Source organism: Colius striatus, chromosome 2 (genome assembly GCF_028858725.1).
Source record: "Colius striatus isolate bColStr4 chromosome 2, bColStr4.1.hap1, whole genome shotgun sequence".
In the NCBI taxonomy this organism is placed as follows: Eukaryota; Metazoa; Chordata; class Aves; order Coliiformes; family Coliidae; genus Colius; species Colius striatus.
Window position 1 is genome coordinate 26,199,835 of NC_084760.1, and position 21,530 is coordinate 26,221,364.

The following is a 21,530-nucleotide window of genomic DNA, read 5'->3' on the forward strand; positions in this document are numbered from 1 at the left end:
TTCTCAGCTAGTAGGCTGGGGATGCACAAGAAGCTGAGAGATTGGGGACACAGCTGGACAGCTGACCCCAACTGACTAAAAAGATATTCTGTACCATATGATGTCATGCTCAGTGTATGAAGCTAGGGAAGGGGGGGAATGTTCAGAGTGTTTGTCTTCCTGAGTCACTATTACATGCAATGGAGCCCTGCTGTCCTGGAGATGGCTGGACATCTGCCTGCCAATGGGAAATGGTGAAGGAATTCTTTGTTTTGCTTTGCACATGCACACAGCTTTTGCCTTACCTGTTAAACTGTCTCTGTCTCAACCCACACTGTCTCTGATTCTTTTTCCCATCCCGGGGGGCAGTGAGCAAGTGGCTGTGTGGGACCAGGCTACCTACTAGAGTTGAACCATGACATTTAGTAACATCTCTACTGGATAACATGTTTTTCTCAAAACCTCTCTTCCCTCCTCCTACTGTCCTGCAATACTTGCTTGACCATGTAGAATTAATGAAAATGGGGATGTTGTTTTGTAGATAACTTTCTTAGTGTTACTTTATACTTTAATATAATATATCATTTCAAGTGATTGAAGTATGCATGTGCCCCTATAAAGATGGTAGTTTTGTAGCTGAGTAGATTTGCATGTATTTCTTTTCTTTAATCAAATGATGCTTGCATTTGAGTAACTAGTAGCAGATTGCCAATGTTGTCAGAAAGAGGCCCATAAGAGGAAGAGGCGTATAAGAATACTGCTAATTTTGTAGAAATAATTGGGTTACCATGTGTTTCTGCTGCTGTCTGCTCCTAGGAGTTTTTTTATGTGATTACATAGTTGCAGCTTACTGATTTTAATGGGTGATTCAATTGCAATGCCTCTGTACCAGAAGAGACCTGCATTTTGATCAGCGTTATAACACTTGTGTCGGAAGATCCTTGTTGTTTAAGAATTTTTTTTAATTAATGTGTTTAGCCTGTAAATGTACTGTATGAATTTACTGCCAAAATGTAGTCAAATAGAAGATTTCAAATGTAACCTGGCAAATGAATTCTGGGATTTTAAAGCTGCTCTTCTGACTCAAATTCAGGGCTTAAAACATTTGTAGCTTTACTTGTGAGAGATAGGAATGACTGAAGACAGACTTGCCTGGAATTTGAGAGAAATTATCGTGTATCAATTAGTTGCTGGATTTTTTTTAAGTCTTAAAAGTAGTTTTAAAACACTGCATTACTTTGTTTAAAAAATAATTTCTTACCCTACAGTGTTCATAGGGAAGGTGCTAAAACGACTCTATCCGGAAACTTCGTCTTCTCCCGTGCAAACTCCGAGTAGGGAAGAGAAGGCAATTCTCGGAACTCTACACTCAAAATCCAAAGAAAAGAATTTAAATAATGTTCAGGCTTCATCAGTAGATGCTAGCACGTCAACTGGTACAGCTTGCAAAGGTAAGACTGCATAGTCCTTTTTCTGATAACATGCTTTTAAATAGAATTACTTCTCTTGAACATTATAGTCTCTCCTTCTTTTCATCTATTGGTACCAATAGACAAACCTGAATACAAGCACTAGTGGTTAGTGTGCAAGTCCTGTGAACACCAAGAAATAGTCTTTGGTATATACACATGAATAAAGTGTTTAGCAGCAGCTAGTATGAAACTTCAGTGTAAGGTCTGTCTTTTGGGTAATTCTGTTGAACAGTGAGAAAGTTACTTATACTGGTATAACCTTCTCAGTTATTAGAGATACAGCTAAACATTAGTGGGAGTACGTGATCCAACACTTCCTCCTGTCTTCGTTTTGCAACAGAAACCCCATGAGGAACATAAACTCAACAGAAAGCAAATATCAATTTAGTCACTATGTTAATACCTTGCTAAAGTGTGTGTTTATGCAATTAAAGTAGCACATTAATATTTTGACAAATAAGTAAAAGCCCTTTTTCAAATGAGTTGAATGCTATGCAAAAAGATGGAGTTGCAAAGGGAGGTAGCTGTGGTATTACTTGTGGATGAAGAGCTCTGTGTCTAAGTATAGAAGTGTAAATTGCTTTGTGTTGTAGTTCATCTAAAACCAAATTGTACCATAACTGAAATGAACGTTAAACTGACTTGAAATCAAATGGCATGTTTCCCATGAGTATAAAAGCTTCCTTTAGGGTAAACTCTTAGCTTAGACCTGTTACTCACAAACAAGGAGGAACTGATTGTGGATGTGATCTGGTGCGGGAGAGAAAAGAAGTGAGCAAAATAAGTAGCAGAATTAGAACCCTCTACTACAGAAGAACATATGTTTGTCTTGATCTGGTATCTGGATCAAATGAATGACTGGTCTGAATTGCAAAAGGACTCTGAAGAGCTGATTGATCTTCAAGAGTAACCTTTTCAAAGCACAAGAATGGCTCATTTTGACATGCAGAAGACTAAGAAGGTGTGACATCCTAACAGAGCTCAGATATGTCAGTGAGCAGCAAGGGGAAGGTGAGGGAAGGCTACTTGGGACAAGGCAAGCACAGGAGCAGTGTCATCACTTTGGAAGCAGTCCTACTGTACCTGAAACAGGAGAGCAGATCATGTCTGGTAATATTAATCAGATTCTGCCAACAGTCCAGTAACACTAGACAAGTCAGTAGTGACAAGGTAGGTCTACAGTCAACGCAGTATGTAACGTCTGTGAATCAGGGTGTACATTGTTTGGGGTATGTGCCCAGGCACAGGCATGGCTGCAGTCTAGCTCAGACTGGAAGCTGTTTAAAAGCCTCAGCTTAAAACCAGCTCCTAAGTGATGTGAGCCCCTGCTGAGATGGCTTCTTACAGGTCTTTCATAAGCAGCTTTTTTTTTCTTTCACAGCAATGTGGATCAGCAGCTGTGTGATACCTGAGAGCTGACTGTAAGTGCAGCCAGCTAAGTGCCTAAGAGGGAGCTCTGGACCCTTATAATTTGAAGGAAATACAGAGAAAGTGAAAGCAGGTATTAGCTACTGAAGAGAAATATAGAGATGTTGCCTGAGTATGCTGGGACAGAGCTAGGAAGGCCAAAGCTCATCTGGAGCTGAAACTCTTGACAGGTATGGGAAGAAACAAGAAGAGTATAGGCAAAAACTGGAAGGCTAAAGAAGATGTGGACCCACAGCTCAGTGGACAAGGGACTAGTGATAGAAGACAAGGAAGAAGCTAAGCGCCACTTAGTGCCCTTTTTTGCCTGCTTTTACTGGTAAGATTTGCCCTCAGGCCTCCCGGGTCCTTGAGCCTAATAATGAAGTCTGTGGGAGTGAAGTGTTACCCACAATAGGTGATGAGAGCCGAGGAGTAATTGAGGCAGTTATGCAATTGCATGTCAGTAAGACAAGATGTGAATCCAGGGATGCTGACTAATGTCTTTGGGAGGCTGGTCTCTATCCTCCTTGAGAAGTCATTAGAACTGGGAGGCTTCTTGGTGACTGGAAAAGGCAAACATCATACCGATTTTCAAAAAGGGCAGTAAGGAAGGAAACCAGTGAACATGTTAGAGTAAATCCTTCTGGAAGCCCTTTCTAAGCATGTGAAGGACAAAAAGGGAACTGGGAACAGTAGTCTTAATTTAACAAAGGCAGATTGTGCAACCCAGTTGCCTTCTATGATGACATGGAAGACATGGTGTATGTTCCTTTTTTTTTTTTTTTTAGCAGGGCCTTGAATGGAGTCTCCCGTAATATTCTTAGAGCCAAGAAGGTGAGATGAGCTGGGCAAGTGAATGGTCAGACTGTCATGCTCGAAGGATGGTGATCTGTAGTAAAAGCTTAATAGATAGCCACGTGCCTAGGGGTATACCTTGGGGATTAATACTGGAGTTCAATGTGTCTGACATAGAATAACCAATAGTACAGGCTGGAATAACGTGGCTGGAAGCAGCTTCCCAGAAAAGGACTTGAGGGTTCTGGTAGATGTCCAGTTAAACATGAGTGAGCATTGTATCTTTGCCACAAAAGCAGCCAACAAAGATACTGGAAATACTGTGACCAGTGGGCTACTTATTAGAAGAAAGGTAGTGATGAAGTAGAGCAACTTCATTAGAAGGCACTCTAATGGCCAGAGAGCCCGATGATATTGAGGCTGAAGAGAGACTGAGAGTCAAGTTTATTCAATCGTTTAAAAAAACAAATGTAAAGAAGAAATCTCATTACTTCAACTACCAAATGAGAAGGAGGAGTATAGAGAAGACTGAACTGTGCACTTTTTGGAGGTGCTTAGCTGTAGAAGATACAACTAAAAAGTTGTGGCAAGAGCAATTCCAACTGAATAGGAAAGGGAATTCCACCTTATGGATGATCAAACATTGGGAATGGGCTGCCCAGAGAGAGTTTTGGTGTCTTTGTCCTAGGAGGAACAGCTGGAAACTGAACAGAGTACTAAAAAACTTTGATCTAATTCGGTTGCCAAGATGTGGGCTAATGACTCCAAAAGTACTTTGCAACACTCATTAGCCTAGAAATCTATGTTGCTGGGTTGATTTTGTTTGTTTGTTTGTTTTCTATAGTCTCTCACTCAGTCTGTAACAAAGATGGCTGGTAACAAGTTGACTACAGGATTTTCTTACATGTCTGCAATAGAATTTGCTTTTGAAGGATTATGTGGTTGTCCTGTACTGCATCTCATTACTGTGATAAAAGAGTTCCTGGAAATCTCAACTTTTTTGTTCAATAAAAGTTTTTGGTTTTTTTTCTTAGATCAGTACTTCTGGGTTTTTTTTCTTGATTGATACTTCTGTGGGTTTGTGGGTTGGTTTGTTGGTTTTGGTTTTTTTTTTTTTGCTAGATCAGTACTTATGGTTGGTGGTGGTTTTTTTTGGTTTTTTTCCTAGATCATTACTTCTGCAGTTTGGAGTTTTTTTCTGTTTTGTTTCAATTGGTACTTCTGCTGCTGCTCTTGTGCAGTCAATAATGAAAGGCACATGGATGTTGTCTGCCTAGACTTCAGTAAAGCATTTGATACTATTTCCTGCAGCATTCTCCTGAAGAAGCTGGCTGCTGGTCAAGGCCAAAGAGAAGTGGTGAATGGAGTTAAAGCCAGTTGGTGGCTGGTCACCAATGGTGTTCTCCAAGGTGCTCAGTACAATAAGTTGTGCAGGGGTGTGGATATACTTGAGGACAGGAAAACTCTTTAGAGAGACCTGGACAGGCTGGAGTGATGGGCTGAGACCAATTGTATGAGGCTTAACAAGACCAAATGCCAAATTCTGCACTTGGGCCACAACAACCCCAGGCAATGATACAGGCTTGCAGCAGAGTTGCTGGAAAGCTACCTAGAGGAAAAGGACCTGGGAGTGTTGATCAACAGCTGGCTGAATGCAAGCCATCACTATGCCCAGGTGGCCAATAAGGCCAATAGCATCCTGGCTCATATCAGAAATAATGTGACTAGCAGGGCCAGGGAAGTGAATGTTTTCCTGTATTCTGCTCCAGTGAGGCTGCACTTCAAATACTGTGTTCAGCTTTGGGCCTCTCGCTACAAGAAAGACACTGAGCTGCTGGAGCATGTCCAGAGGTGGGCAATGAAGCTGATGAAGGGTCAGAAGAAAAAATTTTACAAGGAGTGGCTGAGAGAACTGGGGTTATTTAGTCTGGAGGAAGCTGAGAGGAGACATGTTCACTCTCTACACCTATGTGAACAGAAGTTGTAGTGAGTTGAGGGTTGGTTTCTTCTTCCACATAACAAGAAACAAATGATAGGACAAGAGGAATGTTGTTCCTAGGGAGGTCTAGATTGGATATCAGGAAAGATTCTTTCACTGAAAGTGTTATGGAGCATTGAAACAGGCTGCCCAGGAAATTATGGAGTCACCATTGCTGGGGGCATTTGAGAGATGTGTAGATGAGATGCTGAGGGACATGGTTTAATGGTGGATGTGGCAGGACTGGGTTAATGATTGGACTTGGTGACTCAAAGTCTTTTCTAATAGAAATGATTCTGTGATTAGTCATTTATATCTTGTGACTTTATGACATTGGACACTAAAAGTGTGTGTTTAGTGATAGGCTGTAAGATTTGGAGCTATAAACTCTGTGGCCTTAGAAAACAAAAACCATAAAGGCATTCACTGAATTTTTTTTTTATCACATACTATTTTAAGTAACTCCTTTCTTGTAGACCAAAGATCATGGGCATAATTATGAAACACGTGATCAACTAAGTGACGGTAATTTAAAATAGACAATAGAAAATTAAGGGGGTTTTTTGTAGATATTAATTCTTTACTAGTTTGAAAATTATTATATCAGTCCTAGAAAAATCTACAGAAATACTTTACTCAATTTCTTACTGACACTGATTTTTTCTTTAAAAAGAAACTGACTTAGACTTTGAATATTTTTTAGCATTAAATAACAGCTTTTAGTAAAAAACTCATCACAATGTTCTATTTGCCTTTAACAGTTATTTTCAAATTATGAAAATACCATTACAGATATGCATGAGCTAACTCTCCCTAGATTCTTACATTTATTGGAATGTAAATTGCAGCATTGCCTGAAATGTGTGCATCTTGAAGCATAATGGGGACTCACGCCCATAAAATTTAAGGATTGTACTCTTAAATCCTCAAAATATTTGCATTTATATGCCTCTTTTGGGATCAAGTTGAGATGTTTAAATACATAGAAGATCAGCACCTGTGTTAATGACTTCTTCTTACGTAATTTTTGAAGATTAATAATTTAGTATCAGAAAGGGTTGTCCCTTAACTTCTCAGTTCTGGAACTGAAGCTTACAATAAGGCCCAGAATAACTGGATATTGAAGGGAAATACAGAAGGATACTGTCCTTTGTGAATACAGGGTGGTGTTCTGAACTGTATTTACATTTTCTTTAGAAAGACAGTACTTTTTTAGGCACAGAAAAATATGTGGAGATGCCACACTTCTGAACCCCAGGGAAGAAAGGTAGTCGCTTATGTCTCTTAAAGAGAAGTGGATTTTGTGTGTGTGTGTGTGTGGTGGGATTTGGCTTTTTTTTTTTTTCTTCTTAAGTGACTTAAAACCTAACAACTCCACCCACCTATCTGTGAGCAAAATTTTTCTTCATGGACATGCTAAGATGGACCTTCACTTTGGATTCTGGTTTTCCTAGATCAGATTTACTTTTTTCCTCTGTTCTACAAAAGTACTCAATGAGAAAGTGAATGTAGACAAAATAGGAGTACCCTACCAACTAGGAAAATTAGGTAGAACTTTCTAAACATTTCTCCCCCTGAGAAACTTGATTCTTCCATTGCAAGAGCTGTAGTTCTTAATTTCAGAAGATGTTAAGAGTCTCTTTTCTTGCTTCAACATAAAATTAAAGAGGGTTTAGATAATCAGCTTTATTATCTTAAGCCATTTAAAAGATAACACATACACGTAATAAACCCAAGCCTTCTTGGCAGGCAAAGTATTAAAGAGAACAAATGGAAAACTGAAAACTCCTGTGAATACAAGGACTTAATTTATTTTTCCTCAAGCTTGCTAATATACTTCCAAGTGCAGTATTGTAAATGCTTAAAAACATGCTCTACCACCAAAAAAAAAAAGTGTCTGGCTAAAGACTGAGAAAGCATTTCCAAGTATGAATTACGTGCTTGGATATGGGCTTTGACTAAGTTTTGTTCTGAGGATTGGTTTTGTTTATTTCTGATCTTTGTTAGGGCAGAATCTATTTGCAACAGGATTAATTTAACAGAGAATGTTTCCCTTGAGGTCCACAGTTCTGTGATTTGTTAAGTTATGGTTGAAACTGGACAAGTTCCTGTGTGACCTACTCTAGGTGGTCCTGCTCTGGCAGGGAAGTTGGACTAGATGATCTTTTGAGGTCCCTTCCAACCCTTAAGATTCTGTGATTCTATGAAACTTTACAAGCTGACTCACTATTTTTAATACCCTTATAGTATATATTCAAAGCAGAGAAGCATGCTTCCGACCAGAAACTTAGTAATTGTAGAATTGGCTTTTTTAATGGCCTCCTTGGTCAGAATTGTAGTAATTTTTTTTAAAGACTTGGTATTTGCTGGTTGATGTTTAGCAACTTTGTTATAAAAATTAAGAGTTGCTGAAAGAAGGATAATACTATACAAATGTATAGTATTCATTTTTTTCTGTATAAAGCAAACTGTTATTCTTCTGGTTTGTGCATTTTCCCTGATTCTGAAAAAGGAAATCAAAATTCAGAGATCCTAGGCAGAGTCTCAGATCTTGTGGAGACAACCTATTTGACCTTCATTTTTTTTCCTCCATTTATTTAAGGAAGAGGTAATGATGAAAAATACTAAGCTATTATTACTCCTAAGTTTTAGACCCCTTTTTAAAAAAAAAATCTATATTATGCTATATAGACAAAATGCAATTTTCTCTGTATTCATTAACTAAAAATGTGAATGTCTATCAACTGTGAAATAACTCAGCATTGTTATCCTATATAAGGAATTCATGTAAAAATTTATACAGCTTTGTGATGCTATTTTGTATGTGTATTGTCCTTATTTTTTTCCACAGAAGTTATTAGTGCTGACTATATTCTCTGTTTTAAGAAATCATCACTAAGGCACCTGGACTATGTCTTTAGTCATCCTTATCCTGTCTTCCTGAAGCCATTATGTTATATAAAGCTTAAGTTTGCAACAGAAGTGCCTAGAAGACTAAACTTTCCTAAAAATATGCATGGGCAGCCCTGGCTTGTTGTTGACTGATGAAGTGCATATGCTTGAGACATAAACTGTAGCATTACCCACTGCAGTAAACTGCTTTAGAGACTTGTTGAACAATTCAGCTTTGCTTTAGTTAATTACTCTGAAAAGCTGTCTGTTGTGAATAAGCTAAGGGCAATGGAGATTATAATTATTATACAACAAAGTGTTGTACTGAAGTTAAGTACTTCTCTCAAGGGTTTAAAAATTCTCTCATTGCATGCAGGACTCAAGTGATGGCTGTGGTAGAAATAGTGTTCAACCAGATTTACGAGTTGGTAGCCATATTACTGGGGCAAATGTAGGGGTCTGGGTTTTGGAGGGGCAGGGGGAGGGAACCCAGACAAAAACCAAAATACCAACAAACCTGTCTCTGTTCAGACTGAGTGGGCTGCATGTGTAATATCTGTAACTTCTGTTGTGACAGAAACAGCCTTGTAGTTAAGTCTCCAGTTCCCCTAGCAATGCTTTATGGGTTTTTGTTTTGCTGCTGGTTGTCAGATTCCTTCCTTTTCAGTGTATATATGTATATATTCCTTTTTCAATGTGTACATGTTCACTTGTTCTTCTTTTCCACATCTTAATTTCAAACAGCTTAGCTTTCATAGAGAAATTTGCAGGACTGCAACAACTGAAAGCAATTTAGCAAGTAGCTGGTCTAATAGCATGTAGTGGTTGCCTAACTGGAGTAGAAAATGCCAGCTTTAGCTGTTAGTGTAAACAAGCTCTAAACCTAAATGTGGCCAGCTGCAGGAAAGTCTTGAGAGAAAAGAAATAGGAAAATGGCTAGTGTAAGAAATGGACTTGTTTCAACTAGAGAAGGTCTGATAGAGAGTCCTGAGGTGAATCTGACTTCCATAGCATTTGTGGGTGTTAGCATTCTCTCTGTCCATCTTGTCTCCCTGTTGGAACTTATTTTTAATGTTTTGACAACAAAACAGGTTGTGTGACGTGCCTCTTCTGCTCATGTTTTTGCTGGGGAGTGTATTTGCTTAAGCTACTATTGTCAAAATTCCGGTTATTCAGAATAAAATTTAATGTTTTTTGCTGTTACGTGTGTTTACTTCCTACTTGCCTGTCTTTACCCGCTGTACCCTCTATTATTGGAAAAGTAGAAGTGCTTATAATGTGAACATGGTACTGAACTAAATAAAATGGAAAATTATTTTTCCTTTTTTTTTTTTAGCTTCTGCAGTTTGCATTGTTTTTGTACACAAATCATAGAGTCATAGAATGGTAGGGGTTGGAAGAGGACCTTTAGAGATCATCTAGTCCAACCCCCCTGGCAGAAGCAGGTTCACCTAGATCAGGTGGGAATAGACTCTTACTGATTACTTCAGTATGGATTAAAAATGTGGTGTTTTGGGGGAAAAGGCTTAAAACCTTAAACTTTACCTTTTTTTTTACCTTGTTTACCTTTATTCTGGTGAGCACATCTGTTTATATCCTTGTAATCCCAGTAATGACATAATCACTTAATTAGGAAGTGTATTTAACTAATTCCAACTTAGACATGGCCTTTAGATTCAGTGTTGTTGCATTTATTATTTTTTGAAATATATTGATTGACAGGAATGTATTTAGCATTTCAAAAGTTTGTTGAACAAGTAAGATCTGCAGCACTAGGAGAAATAATAGAGCTGAGAGTAACAATGTTAAGATAGCTTTATTCTGCTGTTTAAACAGCTAGAATTGCTAGACATCTAAATATTGCCTATAATTCTATATCGGGACATATGAGACACTGAAGCTTGTAAGTGAACTAACACTTAGCTCTGTCATTTGTTTCATCATTACCTTATATACTCAACTTTCAGAAAACAAAAAATTGCTTGTACTATTTTTTTTTAAATTACCTGTTTCATAATTTTAAAACTGCTGTTTGTATGTAGTCAGACTTTTTCTGGAAAGTGTTCTGGTTCTCAGTTTTCTTGATCAAGGCTTCTTCCTTCCCTACTTCATTTTCACTTTGTATTGAGCATTGTTTTCATTACTTTTTCCAGGGGAATCTAGGTGTTAGAATTTTTACCTATAAACCATTAATTCTCAGACAGTAAGTGAGAACAAGAGGAAAAAGAATTTCTACGCCTTTTTTTAATGGTTTTTTTCTCTGACAAAAGAATGTCTGCAACTTCTAATGTAATAAAACTGAGACTGAGTTATAATGGTGTGTCCTGTCTCCAATAAAATGGGCCTTTCCAGATGTAAAAAAGTCTGAGAGTGAGTCTACATATGGGAGGTGGTAAGGAGCAAATTTTGAGTTCACTTGTTACATATTTTTTAAGAATTTTACATCCCAACTTTTAAGCCTTGTCAAAGGAATATAACTTTTTTGACCTCAGTTTTCTTCTGAAGTTTTCAGTTTCCATCAAGCTGAAGGAAGAGATAATGATAAAGAAATACTTCTGAGGATTTTCTCAAGTTGTTTTCTTTTAATGCTCTAGTCCTTTAAGCAACAAACTTCTTCTCTTCCCTCAAAACTTTATTGATGTAATGAGGTCTGTAAATTCCAAGTTTTACCATGTTACTTTTCATTGATAAGTCTTGCAATTATTCCACTGGAAATATTAACAGAAAACAGAAGGGTTTAAGAATGTGCTTTAAACCAGACTTAGACAATGATGACATTTTTACTAGCCACAAAAAAATGCTTCAAGAAATGAAAAGCAAAGAAAAAGTACCTTGGTTTCATGGGGTTTTTTTTAACCCTTTGGCATGGGTCATTATTTTCTTTTTTAAAAACTCTTTTTTTATTAGTTTTTGTCATCTTACACTTGTTTCACCTCTTAACAGCAGGAATCCAATTTCTTTCTTAAAACAAATGAGAATATGATAGCAGCTTGTATTCAGTGGAAGAGATTGCAGCACCTTCAATATAAAATTAACAATCTATGCTGAAATAAATACATAGCCTTAAAAAGTGTAAGAAGTTAAAATATGTTAGTAGCTTATTTCCACAAGCCTTAAAAATATGAGAAACCAGAAGACTGTAGCAAAATGCTATTGTAAGGGAAATAATTCACTAAGCCTGAAGAATACCTAATGAGACAGCTTTAGCAAATAATTCAGGGCAAGTAATTGCAACAAAAAAAGCGCCCCAATCTTATCCTAAAGCCTGCAAGAAGGGGAATTTGCCTTTAATTTTGAATAAACCCTAACAGCAGTTTGGAGTTGAAGTGCTACTGGACAGCAACACATGCCCCTCAGGCCCCTCAGTTGGATGAGTAATCTGCCTAAGGATGTGTTTAGATATCCTGTAACAGATGTTTCAACCTAAGTGCAGTAGATTTTAAAAAAAGTTAAAGTTAATTCAACACACAAGAAAAATTAAAAACACAATAAACAAAATCCAAAGTAAGAAAGCTTTTCCCAAGGGTTAGGGGCTTATCAAAAACATAATGAAGCTATTTGTGGAAATATTAGGTACATCTCACGCATTCATTCATTTGGATGCTGTCATTGTTCATCTTTCATTTGTCCCTCCCTTCTAATGATACTTGTGCTGGAACAGGAAGGTTGAGATGTAGCTTATCAAATATTAAGTAGATCCTTCTTTCAAGATATATTAGAATCATAGAATGGTAGGGGCTGGAAGGGACCTTTATAAATCATCTAGTCCAACCCCCCTGCAGAAGCGGGTTCACCTAGATCAGGTTGCATAAGAACATGTCCAGGCAGATCTTGAAGACCTCCAAGGAAGGAGACTCCACAACCCCTCTGGGCAGCCTGTGCCCCTGCTCCCTCACAGTGAAATGGTTTTCTCTTATGTTTAATTGGAACTCTTTGTGTTCCAGCTTCATCCCATTACCCCTTGTCCTGTTGCTAGATACAGTAGAAAAAAGGGATGTCCCAACCTCCTGACACCCACCCTTTAGATATTTGTGAATGTTAATAAGATCTCCCCTCAATCTCCTCCAGACTAAACAGCCCCAGTTCCCGCAGCTTTTCCTCATATGAAAGATGTCCCAGTCCCCTGATCATCTTGGTGGCCCTGCGCTGATCTCTTTCCAACACTTCCCTGTCCCTCTTGAGCTGAGGAGCCCAGAACTGGACACAGGACTCCAGATGAGGCCTCATCAGGGCAGAGTAGAGAGGGAGAAGAACCTCCCTTGACCTGCTGCCCAAACTGCTCTTAATGCACCCCAGGATGCCATTGGCCCTCTTGGCTTTAAGGGCACATTATTGGCTTGTACTTGCAGATGAGACAAATTTTTATATTAGTTAAATTAATAAAATTGGGCACTAAAAGTGTTATAACTAGCTAAGGGAATCGTACTGTAATAGTAACTTATTAACTCTCCATAAAGGAAGTTCTATAACTTTGTGAGAGAAGTTCCTACCTGGACTAGTGAATTTGGAAAAAAAATAATACATCAACTACTCCAACAACCCAGCAAAGAACAACAATGTTTCTATTGTTACGTTTGAATGAAACAAATGACTAGCAGTAAGTGACTGTCTGTTCTTTACTAGGTTGCTTGTTACCATCATAATTTTTTCTCTGCCCATTGTGACTTGTCTGGTATTTAAGGAGAGAATCCTGAAGACGGAGGTCAAGCAGCAGGAATTATGCAGAACAAGTAAAAGGATTGTATTTTCAAATACAATCTTGAGCTAGAAGGTTCTGCCTTTGTAGAAAGCACTCCAGTGTATGTTGAGACTGAAAAACAGCACAGGCTATGTTTAAAAGATCTGCAAGTGGACAAACCACAGTTCTGTCATTCTTTTTGCAGTCAGATTATATCTCTCCATCCATCCATCCATCTTTTATGAAACAGTTCTTAAAGAACTGGTGTCTGTCCATGCTGAATAGAGAAAAATGTGTGGAGCGTCTTTTAAAATATCACTGTAAGTGAAAGCTTCTCCTGAAGTTAAGGCAGAGAAATGGTCTGACACAAAGCATAAAAGTGTTTTTGGTGGAAACAACCTGTGAAGTATTCATAACTGCTATGGACTTCAGTGTAATTTTGGTACTGATAAGATAATTTCAATGTTCCACACCAGATGTTTTTTCACTTCATTTTCCTCTGTAATGATTTTTGAGAACACTTACTGTCGTTGCTGTAGTTGGAAAAATGTTTGAGAAAATCCATATTGAGATCAATGGCCAGACACTTTGTTTTTTCTGCTTTGTAGGTAGCGACGATACAATTCTGTCTCCAAGGAGAGTGTATACAGTGAATCTTCCTCCAGAGGATTACGTTGCAATTACTCCAGATGCTATTAGTATTTCAGTTTCTGAAAACTCAGACAGTAGTGCTGACTCAACAGGTAAGTTTATGTGGTTGTTAAATGATAACCAATTTTTTCTCAAGAGCAACTCTTATCAAGGAGATCCAAATCACAACAAATAAGTATTCAAAATGTTATTGCCAGTGGGTGTCACTGTTTTGCAGCATAAGCAAAATGCAGATGTGCATCCTTATGGGTTCTTTTCCATTGTTAGAGTTTGAAGACCAGATTCAACATTTGGTTATAGCCATGGAGTGCCACTGATCTTAGTGAAGTTAAACAAAGTGTAACTCAGTACAAAGTCTTCAGCTCCTCCTGCTGGAGTGGCATGTGCATATTCTTATTATGCCTATGTAAATGTTAGATACAGATGTTCTAATGAGTCTTACTACTGATATTCTCAGGAGTTGGGCAAAGACCTAACAAACTTTCAAATTTACCTCTCACATTTAAAATACTCACCTCATTGGAGCTGATGCGGGGAGATACCAATCCTTTAGTGTTGAGAGGCTTTCTGATGAGAAACTGTGACCAGGTAACTTCAGAAGCAATATTTAGCGTTGTCAAAGGATGCAAGAGAAGTAGTACAGGATCTGTAATGAAGATGGCCTCAGTTAGAACCAGGATTTTCTGAATGACGTTGCCAGAATTAAATTGATTCTATGATTCTATCTGTCTTGGGAAGAAATCCTAAGCCTAAATAAGACAAATTCATTAGTTTTTTCAGTCAGTGTGTTACTGTGGATTGTGAATCACTGTTGTTATAGATTGCTGTGACTGCTGTGACAGAGTTCACAAGTCAATTTAGGTAAGTAATTAAGAGAATTTATTAAGCAAGTGGCAAATAAGCAAAACAGCACTGGGCAGCTGGGGAGACTCTGCTCCAGCAACGAACAGTGTGCAACATCCCCCTATACCAGAGTCCTTTTATCCAGTTTTTATTGGCCAGGTGCATCCAGGTGCTTCCTGGAGTACTCTGCGCATGTGCCAGTTCTATTGCTAGGAGGTCCTTCTCTGCCTCCTGGTGGTTGTTCCGTGGTCGTGGGGATGAAGTCAGTAGTCTTCCTCTAGTGGCCTGTCCGTGACCCTTCTTCTTGGAGTCCGTTGGCTCATGCACAATCAGGTGCATCTTATGTAAACTCTACGGTATGCATCTCAAGCAAGCTGCACTTGTTTACATTACTGGATGTTCATGGTTAAGGTTCTGCAAGACTTATCTTTCACAATGATCTTTATGGTCCCTTGCTCAACCTACCCCTTGATTTGATTAACAAACAGTACTTTTCCGTTACACTGTCATTTGCTGCTAGGAACAGTATACAGCAAAAGAAAATACCAGAGGAGCTTGCTGAAGTAAACCACTTGATAAGCAGTGTTTAAACTATTATACCTGTTTCAAACTGGAGACTGCCTGAAGGTAAAGAAGACCTGGGTTACAACCTGTAGATACAGAAAGACAAAAAAACTATCAAAGTCGCCCAAGAGACTGAAGCAAAGTACAGAATGACTGACCACACATCAAGAATGTTTTTTGTTGGTGTGAAATGGTTTAAAGATGTTTTTATAGGTTGGAGAATAGGTAACTTCATCAGACTAACGTAACAGTACATCTTGATACTTTTGGGATTATGGGTAGGACGGTGTTCTAATGTACAGCTTCCAGGTTGTGCTTTTCTCTTTATTTTAGATGGGATTCATGTTCCAAACCCAAGAATCTGTTTCTAAACTACCCTTAAGTTTCTTTAGTCACTCAGTTGTCTTTGGACAGAATATTTGGTTACTCTTTCCCAGCATGTCAGATTCAAGCTGCTTATTCTGATATTGAAGAACCTTTTTTCTCTCTGTTTATTATTTGATCCAATCTCCTTTCAGATATTAGAGGTATGTTTCCCTGTTTCCATATTTTCCTAATAAGACTAAATGAAGTTGCATAATACTTTGTAGGTAGATGTATATGTGTATATGTATAATATAACATTCACTTTTGTACAGGCACTTAATGACTTCTGTATAAAATGTTAGAATGCAAGCCTCTGGACACTACTGCAACTGAAATATATTCTTGTTAAGGTATCATCCCAGCATTTTTGTGGCAAGCTTACTCAGTTGCTGTTTAAGATATGCAGATAAATTAATACGCAGTGCATATTAGATGTCAATCTATTGTATAGCAGTAAAGTACAATAGAATTTAGAATTATGTTATAGTGTCTTTTTTGAGGATCATATAAATATTTGTCTGGTTTTACAATGAATAGATTGTTGAACAATGGCCTTGCTTGCTCATTTTTTAGATTTAATCTTTTCCTGAAGTATTTTAAAACAAACGTACTCAGCCATGACAGCACTAAGTAGTGTTCTAGTGTTGCCTAGTGACAGTATTGACTGTTGGATGGTGATTTCTTTTAGCTGATCTCAGTCCCAGTGTTCAGGAAGAGTAGGTTTTGGACTTCAGACACTTTTTTAATAGTTCACAAATGCATCTGGATTTTGGGGAGATTTATTTTTTGATTGATTTGTTACTTGACATTACATTTTATCACATAATCAAGAAAAAAATTAAGTTTGACGTTATCTTTGAAACAATTCTTTCAAGTGAGTCTATGCTCTCTTTGTAGGGTAGGTTTGACTATAGATGTCATTCTTGCCAGTTATTTCCCTAATTTGTTCTTAGAAAGCTCCTCATGGGGAGATTTTTTGTACATGCACTTTTCCATTTGCCCTGGTGTTTCACTACCCTGTAATGCCACATCTTTCTTGCTGCAGGATTGAGGGATGTGGTTAACCTTAAACATAATAAATCTTTTAGAGTATTTAATTTAAGCGTACACATAAAATCTATTGCAGGATGAAGGTTGTGATTCCAGACAGTGCTTATAAAATACGAAAGGAATGGTTTAGACAATCACACCATGGATTAGTTTGCTCACCTAGATGTAGTTGTATGTCCTTTATTTAGATGTTTTTTTCGAAAGGATAAAGGAAAGCTCCAATGAGAACCTTTGACGCTGAAGAAAAGAGAGAGAGCATGCATGCATGTACATATGAACATTGTTTACATATAAAATACATCTGTTTTGTTTAGAAGTGCTTCAGGTATTCCCAAAGAATAAATTCCATAAGGCAGAAATGTAGGTCTAACATTTACATTGTTTTACTCTTAATACAATCTGTAGGATATATTTTGAAGGGCAACAGGCTGTCTTCTGCTGTGTTCCCTAAAAAGCAGAGCCTGATGCATAGATGCTGGATAACAAAAGGCTGCCTCACTAGCCTTTTCTGTCCTTTGGACCTAGAAGTTGGGGAAATAAATTCTGTGAAAATTCACACAAATAGGAACCTGACTCAGAAGATAATTTTGTTGTTTATCAAACCTGTCTCATGAAAATAATCTGACCATGTCTTGGCATTTAATTTCTTCAGTTGTAAGTTGGTTTATATATCAGTGATATTTTCTATGTCTTTTCAATAAATTAAGAAAACCAAATCCATGTCTATCTGAATTAATACAACAAGGTTATCAGGAGAAGTAGATATTCTATGGCTGATACTTCATTGTGTTAAATTCATCTGTAGAAGAAGGAAATACTTAATCTCTAGAATAGAAATTAGACATCAGCTGCTTTTCAGAAGTTATTTAAATGTTGAAGTTAATTTACAACTACCAATGGAAATAATTTCTTGTCAGCTCTAAAATATGTTTGGGTTTGTCCATTATTATTGTTCTTTAAACTAGTAGTTACCTTATGGTTGATACTGTCGGAATGAAATTAATCTTGCATATACAAGCTTCTGAACAAGAAAAAAACAAAGCAAAGTAGGTCTGGGTGAATATTTCAGTATATCTTTCTCCATTTGTCTCTGCATGTTGTTTTTAGCACTTCAAGTAATCTTTTGAAGACTTGTAAAATATTTTCGTCAGTTGTATCAAATAAATTGTGACCTAAGCATTACACAGTCACTTTGTGATGCAAGAATAAGTGACTGGTGTCATTGGAATTTAAAGTTTCTTGAAATGTCTTGGCTTCATTGTGTAATTCTCTTCCACATTTCCCAGAGGTAGGAGCAATAAAAGTGCTCTTTCAGATTTGTATTCTTCATGTAAGTGAGTGACTAACGAACCTATAGTAATAAGAAGAAAAATCTAAGACTTCCTTGCCTTAAAATAATTAAAAATTAAATTTATCCAACATTCATAGAATAATAAATTAGACTTAGATGTCTAATTTTAAAAAAACTCCCTTTTGGAGGAATCGAGTTACTGTGATGGTGTGATAATGTCAGTCTTCCATTTACTGAATTGAGTAACAGGAAATACACAGCCCAGGAAGGAAATAATGCAGAGAATTTGGTTTGGTTTTCACATGATTTTCACGTTGACTTCAGTACACAATAATGCATTGTTAACTTTATTTTAGCAGTAGACCTTATACTTTTGACAAGGACATTAAAAGCTGTAATGTTCAAGCTACAGATAAGTTATCATCCATCAAATTCTGGTTATAAACTCAATATCTTCATACCGTAAAGCTCTTAAGTCAGAGATTAATTTATTTTTATTATCTATTGATTGAGAAATATTTCTCCATTTGAGAGATATGTTTTCATGTTTAACAGTATTCTATATGAAAGAAGAATCCAGGAAATTTTAATTGTGTTCCTTAATTTTAAAAGGAAGCAGTAGCTTAGTTTTTATTTGTTTTGGGATTTAGTTTCATAAAATGAAGTTAAATTGTGCAATTCTTACTTCTTATTTTAAGACAGGTGAAACAATAGGAAATACTGTATCTTGCATTGAAATACAAATGAAAAATATATGACCTTATTCCTTCTAAAAGATAACAATGTTTGATTTTATTTCTCTCTATATGTTATATATAGAATATAACATGAAGTTACTTTATTTGTGCACAAAGGAATGTGCTGAGCTATAATTTCTCTCTGAAGTGCTTTAATATTAAATCCCTATTTAGAGTTGCAAAGTGGTATTTGGTGTTTCCTAGACTCATTGCAGAGCAAATTCCCGACACAGACACTGTGGAAAATAAAAAAGACTGTGCACGTAAGGGTTTGGGAATGTGTGGTAGTTGAGGGCGTCTGGAAGGATAGATAAAGAGAATTCAAAGAAAAATGTTCTTAGGGTATTTTCTTATTTTTCATTTCATAACCATTGATTTTGTTCTTGTCAAGTCTTACTCATTTTTCCTTCATATTTCCAAACTACAATGCAGTACTCATTCGATAATATCCTGTTATTATTATCTTGATAACAACCTACTCAGTTTTGGTGAAACTCTTTATTTAGACAAAAGGAGCAAGACGTAAATGTGCTTAGTCCTACCTCCTAATGGGTATGAGGTAGGATTTAGCTAGGAGGAGGAGTCCAATCTGGATGCTCCATTCCCATGCTGAGAAGTCATCAAGTTAGAGAAACAGAAGAAAGCAACCTTTTCTCTTTTTCTCCTACCTTTTGGCAGTTGGCCAAAAGTAATGTAAGTAATGTAGAAGGTGGTACTTCTGTGGGACACGTTGTCACCTAGTTAAATTTGCTTATTGGCTTGAGGCAGTGCAATTGTGCATGATAAATATGTACAAGTTGGTTGTCCATGCGACTGACCTTTGGACTTTTGCTTCTATCTATGTTTCTATCAGAAAGTGCAATACTGAAAAGAATCAGTACTGCCAGAGCAAGAGATTCAAGCTGAAGGAATGAACTATGAGAGATTTCTCATTTATGTACAAGTAAATCAAGTTATTCAAATGAGATGCATCCCAGGAAATTATTATCTGTGCCAGTGAAGGATAATGACATTGGGAAGGGAGACTTAGCAGACCTCTTAAAAGCTACTGTATTTCTTGAGTTTGGTTCTGCTGGCAAAAATGTTTGGACTTACTGATCAGCAAAAGATAAATTTGGTAAAGGTGTAATCATGTAGTGTCATATCTGCCTGAAGTGTCTTGATTCACTTTTGGTTTAAGGCAGCAATCTCAGAAAGACTTGATGCTTAAGCCCGTGTTTGTTGTTAAGGAGTTGAAAGTAAAAATCATGTGTTGACAGCTTTTGTTCTTGGCAGGTGGTTGGGAATGTGATACATTACAGCACTGATATACTCAGCACATCAAGAGAACAATATATTTAAAGCAGCTAAAGCCAGCAGCAAACTTTTTTCACTGTTAGGTAGCATTAGTTGTGACACTCAGGCATTATGAATATTTTTGTAGCCTTCACACCAGGAGGATAATTAGATGAGGTAGTTTAGTCTTCTATAACTGTTAGAGGGATCTTAGCCCCATATTGAGCTCAGCAGTTTCTGCTTGCAGAACAGTCCAACCATGCATGTTTAAAAAATGTCACAGAGACTCCACTACTTCCTGGTAATGTGTTCTTATAGTTAGTTGGCCTCATTCAGAGTTTTTTAACGGCAAATTGAAAATTACGTTTTTTCTGCCTTTCTCCATTTGAGTGAAGAACCCTTAATTAAGCAGTGTTTGCTTCCGACAAAGAAGCACAGTAATCAAATCAACATCAATCTTTTTTTAGTAAATAAACAGATTCAGTTGTACATTGCTCTAAGAGATTTACTTCAATCCTCAGGTCACTTTTGTAGCTTTTCTATTAATCTGCCTTTTTACAGCATTCTTTTAAGAATATAAACCCTAGTACTGCCTGTAGTAGTTGTGATTTCAAAAAAACCATTTGTTGAAATAAAATAGTTTTTATATATCAGAAAATTGCATCAGGACTTTTCTGCCTCAGCATTCCACCAAGAACTCCTGTTACTTGATACTTTGATACCTTGGCCATTGACAAAAGTCAGCATCTTGGAAAATATTTTCTGATAAACAACTGCATGTTTTATGATCTGGGTTTTTTGTTTTGTTTTGGTAGTTTGGTTGGATTGTTATTTGGAGTTTTATTTAGAATTAGGTTCCTAAGTAGTGCTTATATGGAACTTCCCTGTTCTCATTGAGTTTTTTTAATATCAATAGTAATTTTAATGTTAATCATTGATGAAAAAAACAAGGAGTTGGAAGCCTCCTGCCAGTCCCTGCAGAACTCAGCCTTTGTAAATTGATAGTCAGTTTTCTCTAAGTCATTGCAAAGTATATATCAAAATCTCAGTGCTATGAGTTCATAGGCTGTATGTTGCAAGAAAAAGCTGTAAGTATTTTTATTTTCCCTGTATATTAACTCATGTCTTACATTTGCTATTCTAGGAGTCATAGCATGTGATTTCCATGTGTCGCAGCATCCCAGTTTCAACACCTTAGTTACAACAGATTGCCAAAATTCTTTACAATTGAAAGACTATTACTATGACAAAGTTTAATATATGTTTTCAAATTAATCAGGGTATTAGAAAATTAAAAGAAATATTGCATTAAAAAATTCTTACACTTCTACCTCTGCATCAGTTCATTCATGCATGCAGTTATCTCAGTAATGTTACAGTATGTGTTGTCTATGTAGTACTTATAATGAATGAAACATATATTAGTGCCTAATGATTGCTATTACCTATTTTGAAAAAAAGATATTTCAGTTCAGGAAATAACTCAGTGTGAAGTAAACACAACTTATCTGGAATATTAAGGAATTTAAACACAGGTACAATTGCTTTTCTT

General features: G+C 36.9%; 1 protein-coding gene across 8 annotated transcripts in view; it reads left to right on the top strand.

Moving 5' to 3' along the window:
- Positions 1-21,530, top strand: part of ERICH1 (glutamate rich 1) — a 94,952-nt gene that overhangs the window by 15,386 nt on the left and 58,036 nt on the right. For all 8 annotated transcript variants that reach the window (XR_009818218.1, XR_009818219.1, XR_009818220.1 and 5 more), the window contains exons 2-3: positions 1,248-1,430; positions 13,810-13,944. Coding sequence is in view for 1 of the 8 variants with exons in the window: in XM_061990663.1 (XP_061846647.1) it covers positions 1,248-1,430; positions 13,810-13,944 (318 nt within the window). In the remaining 7 variants the exon portion in view is untranslated. The remainder of the gene's footprint in view (positions 1-1,247; positions 1,431-13,809; positions 13,945-21,530) is intronic.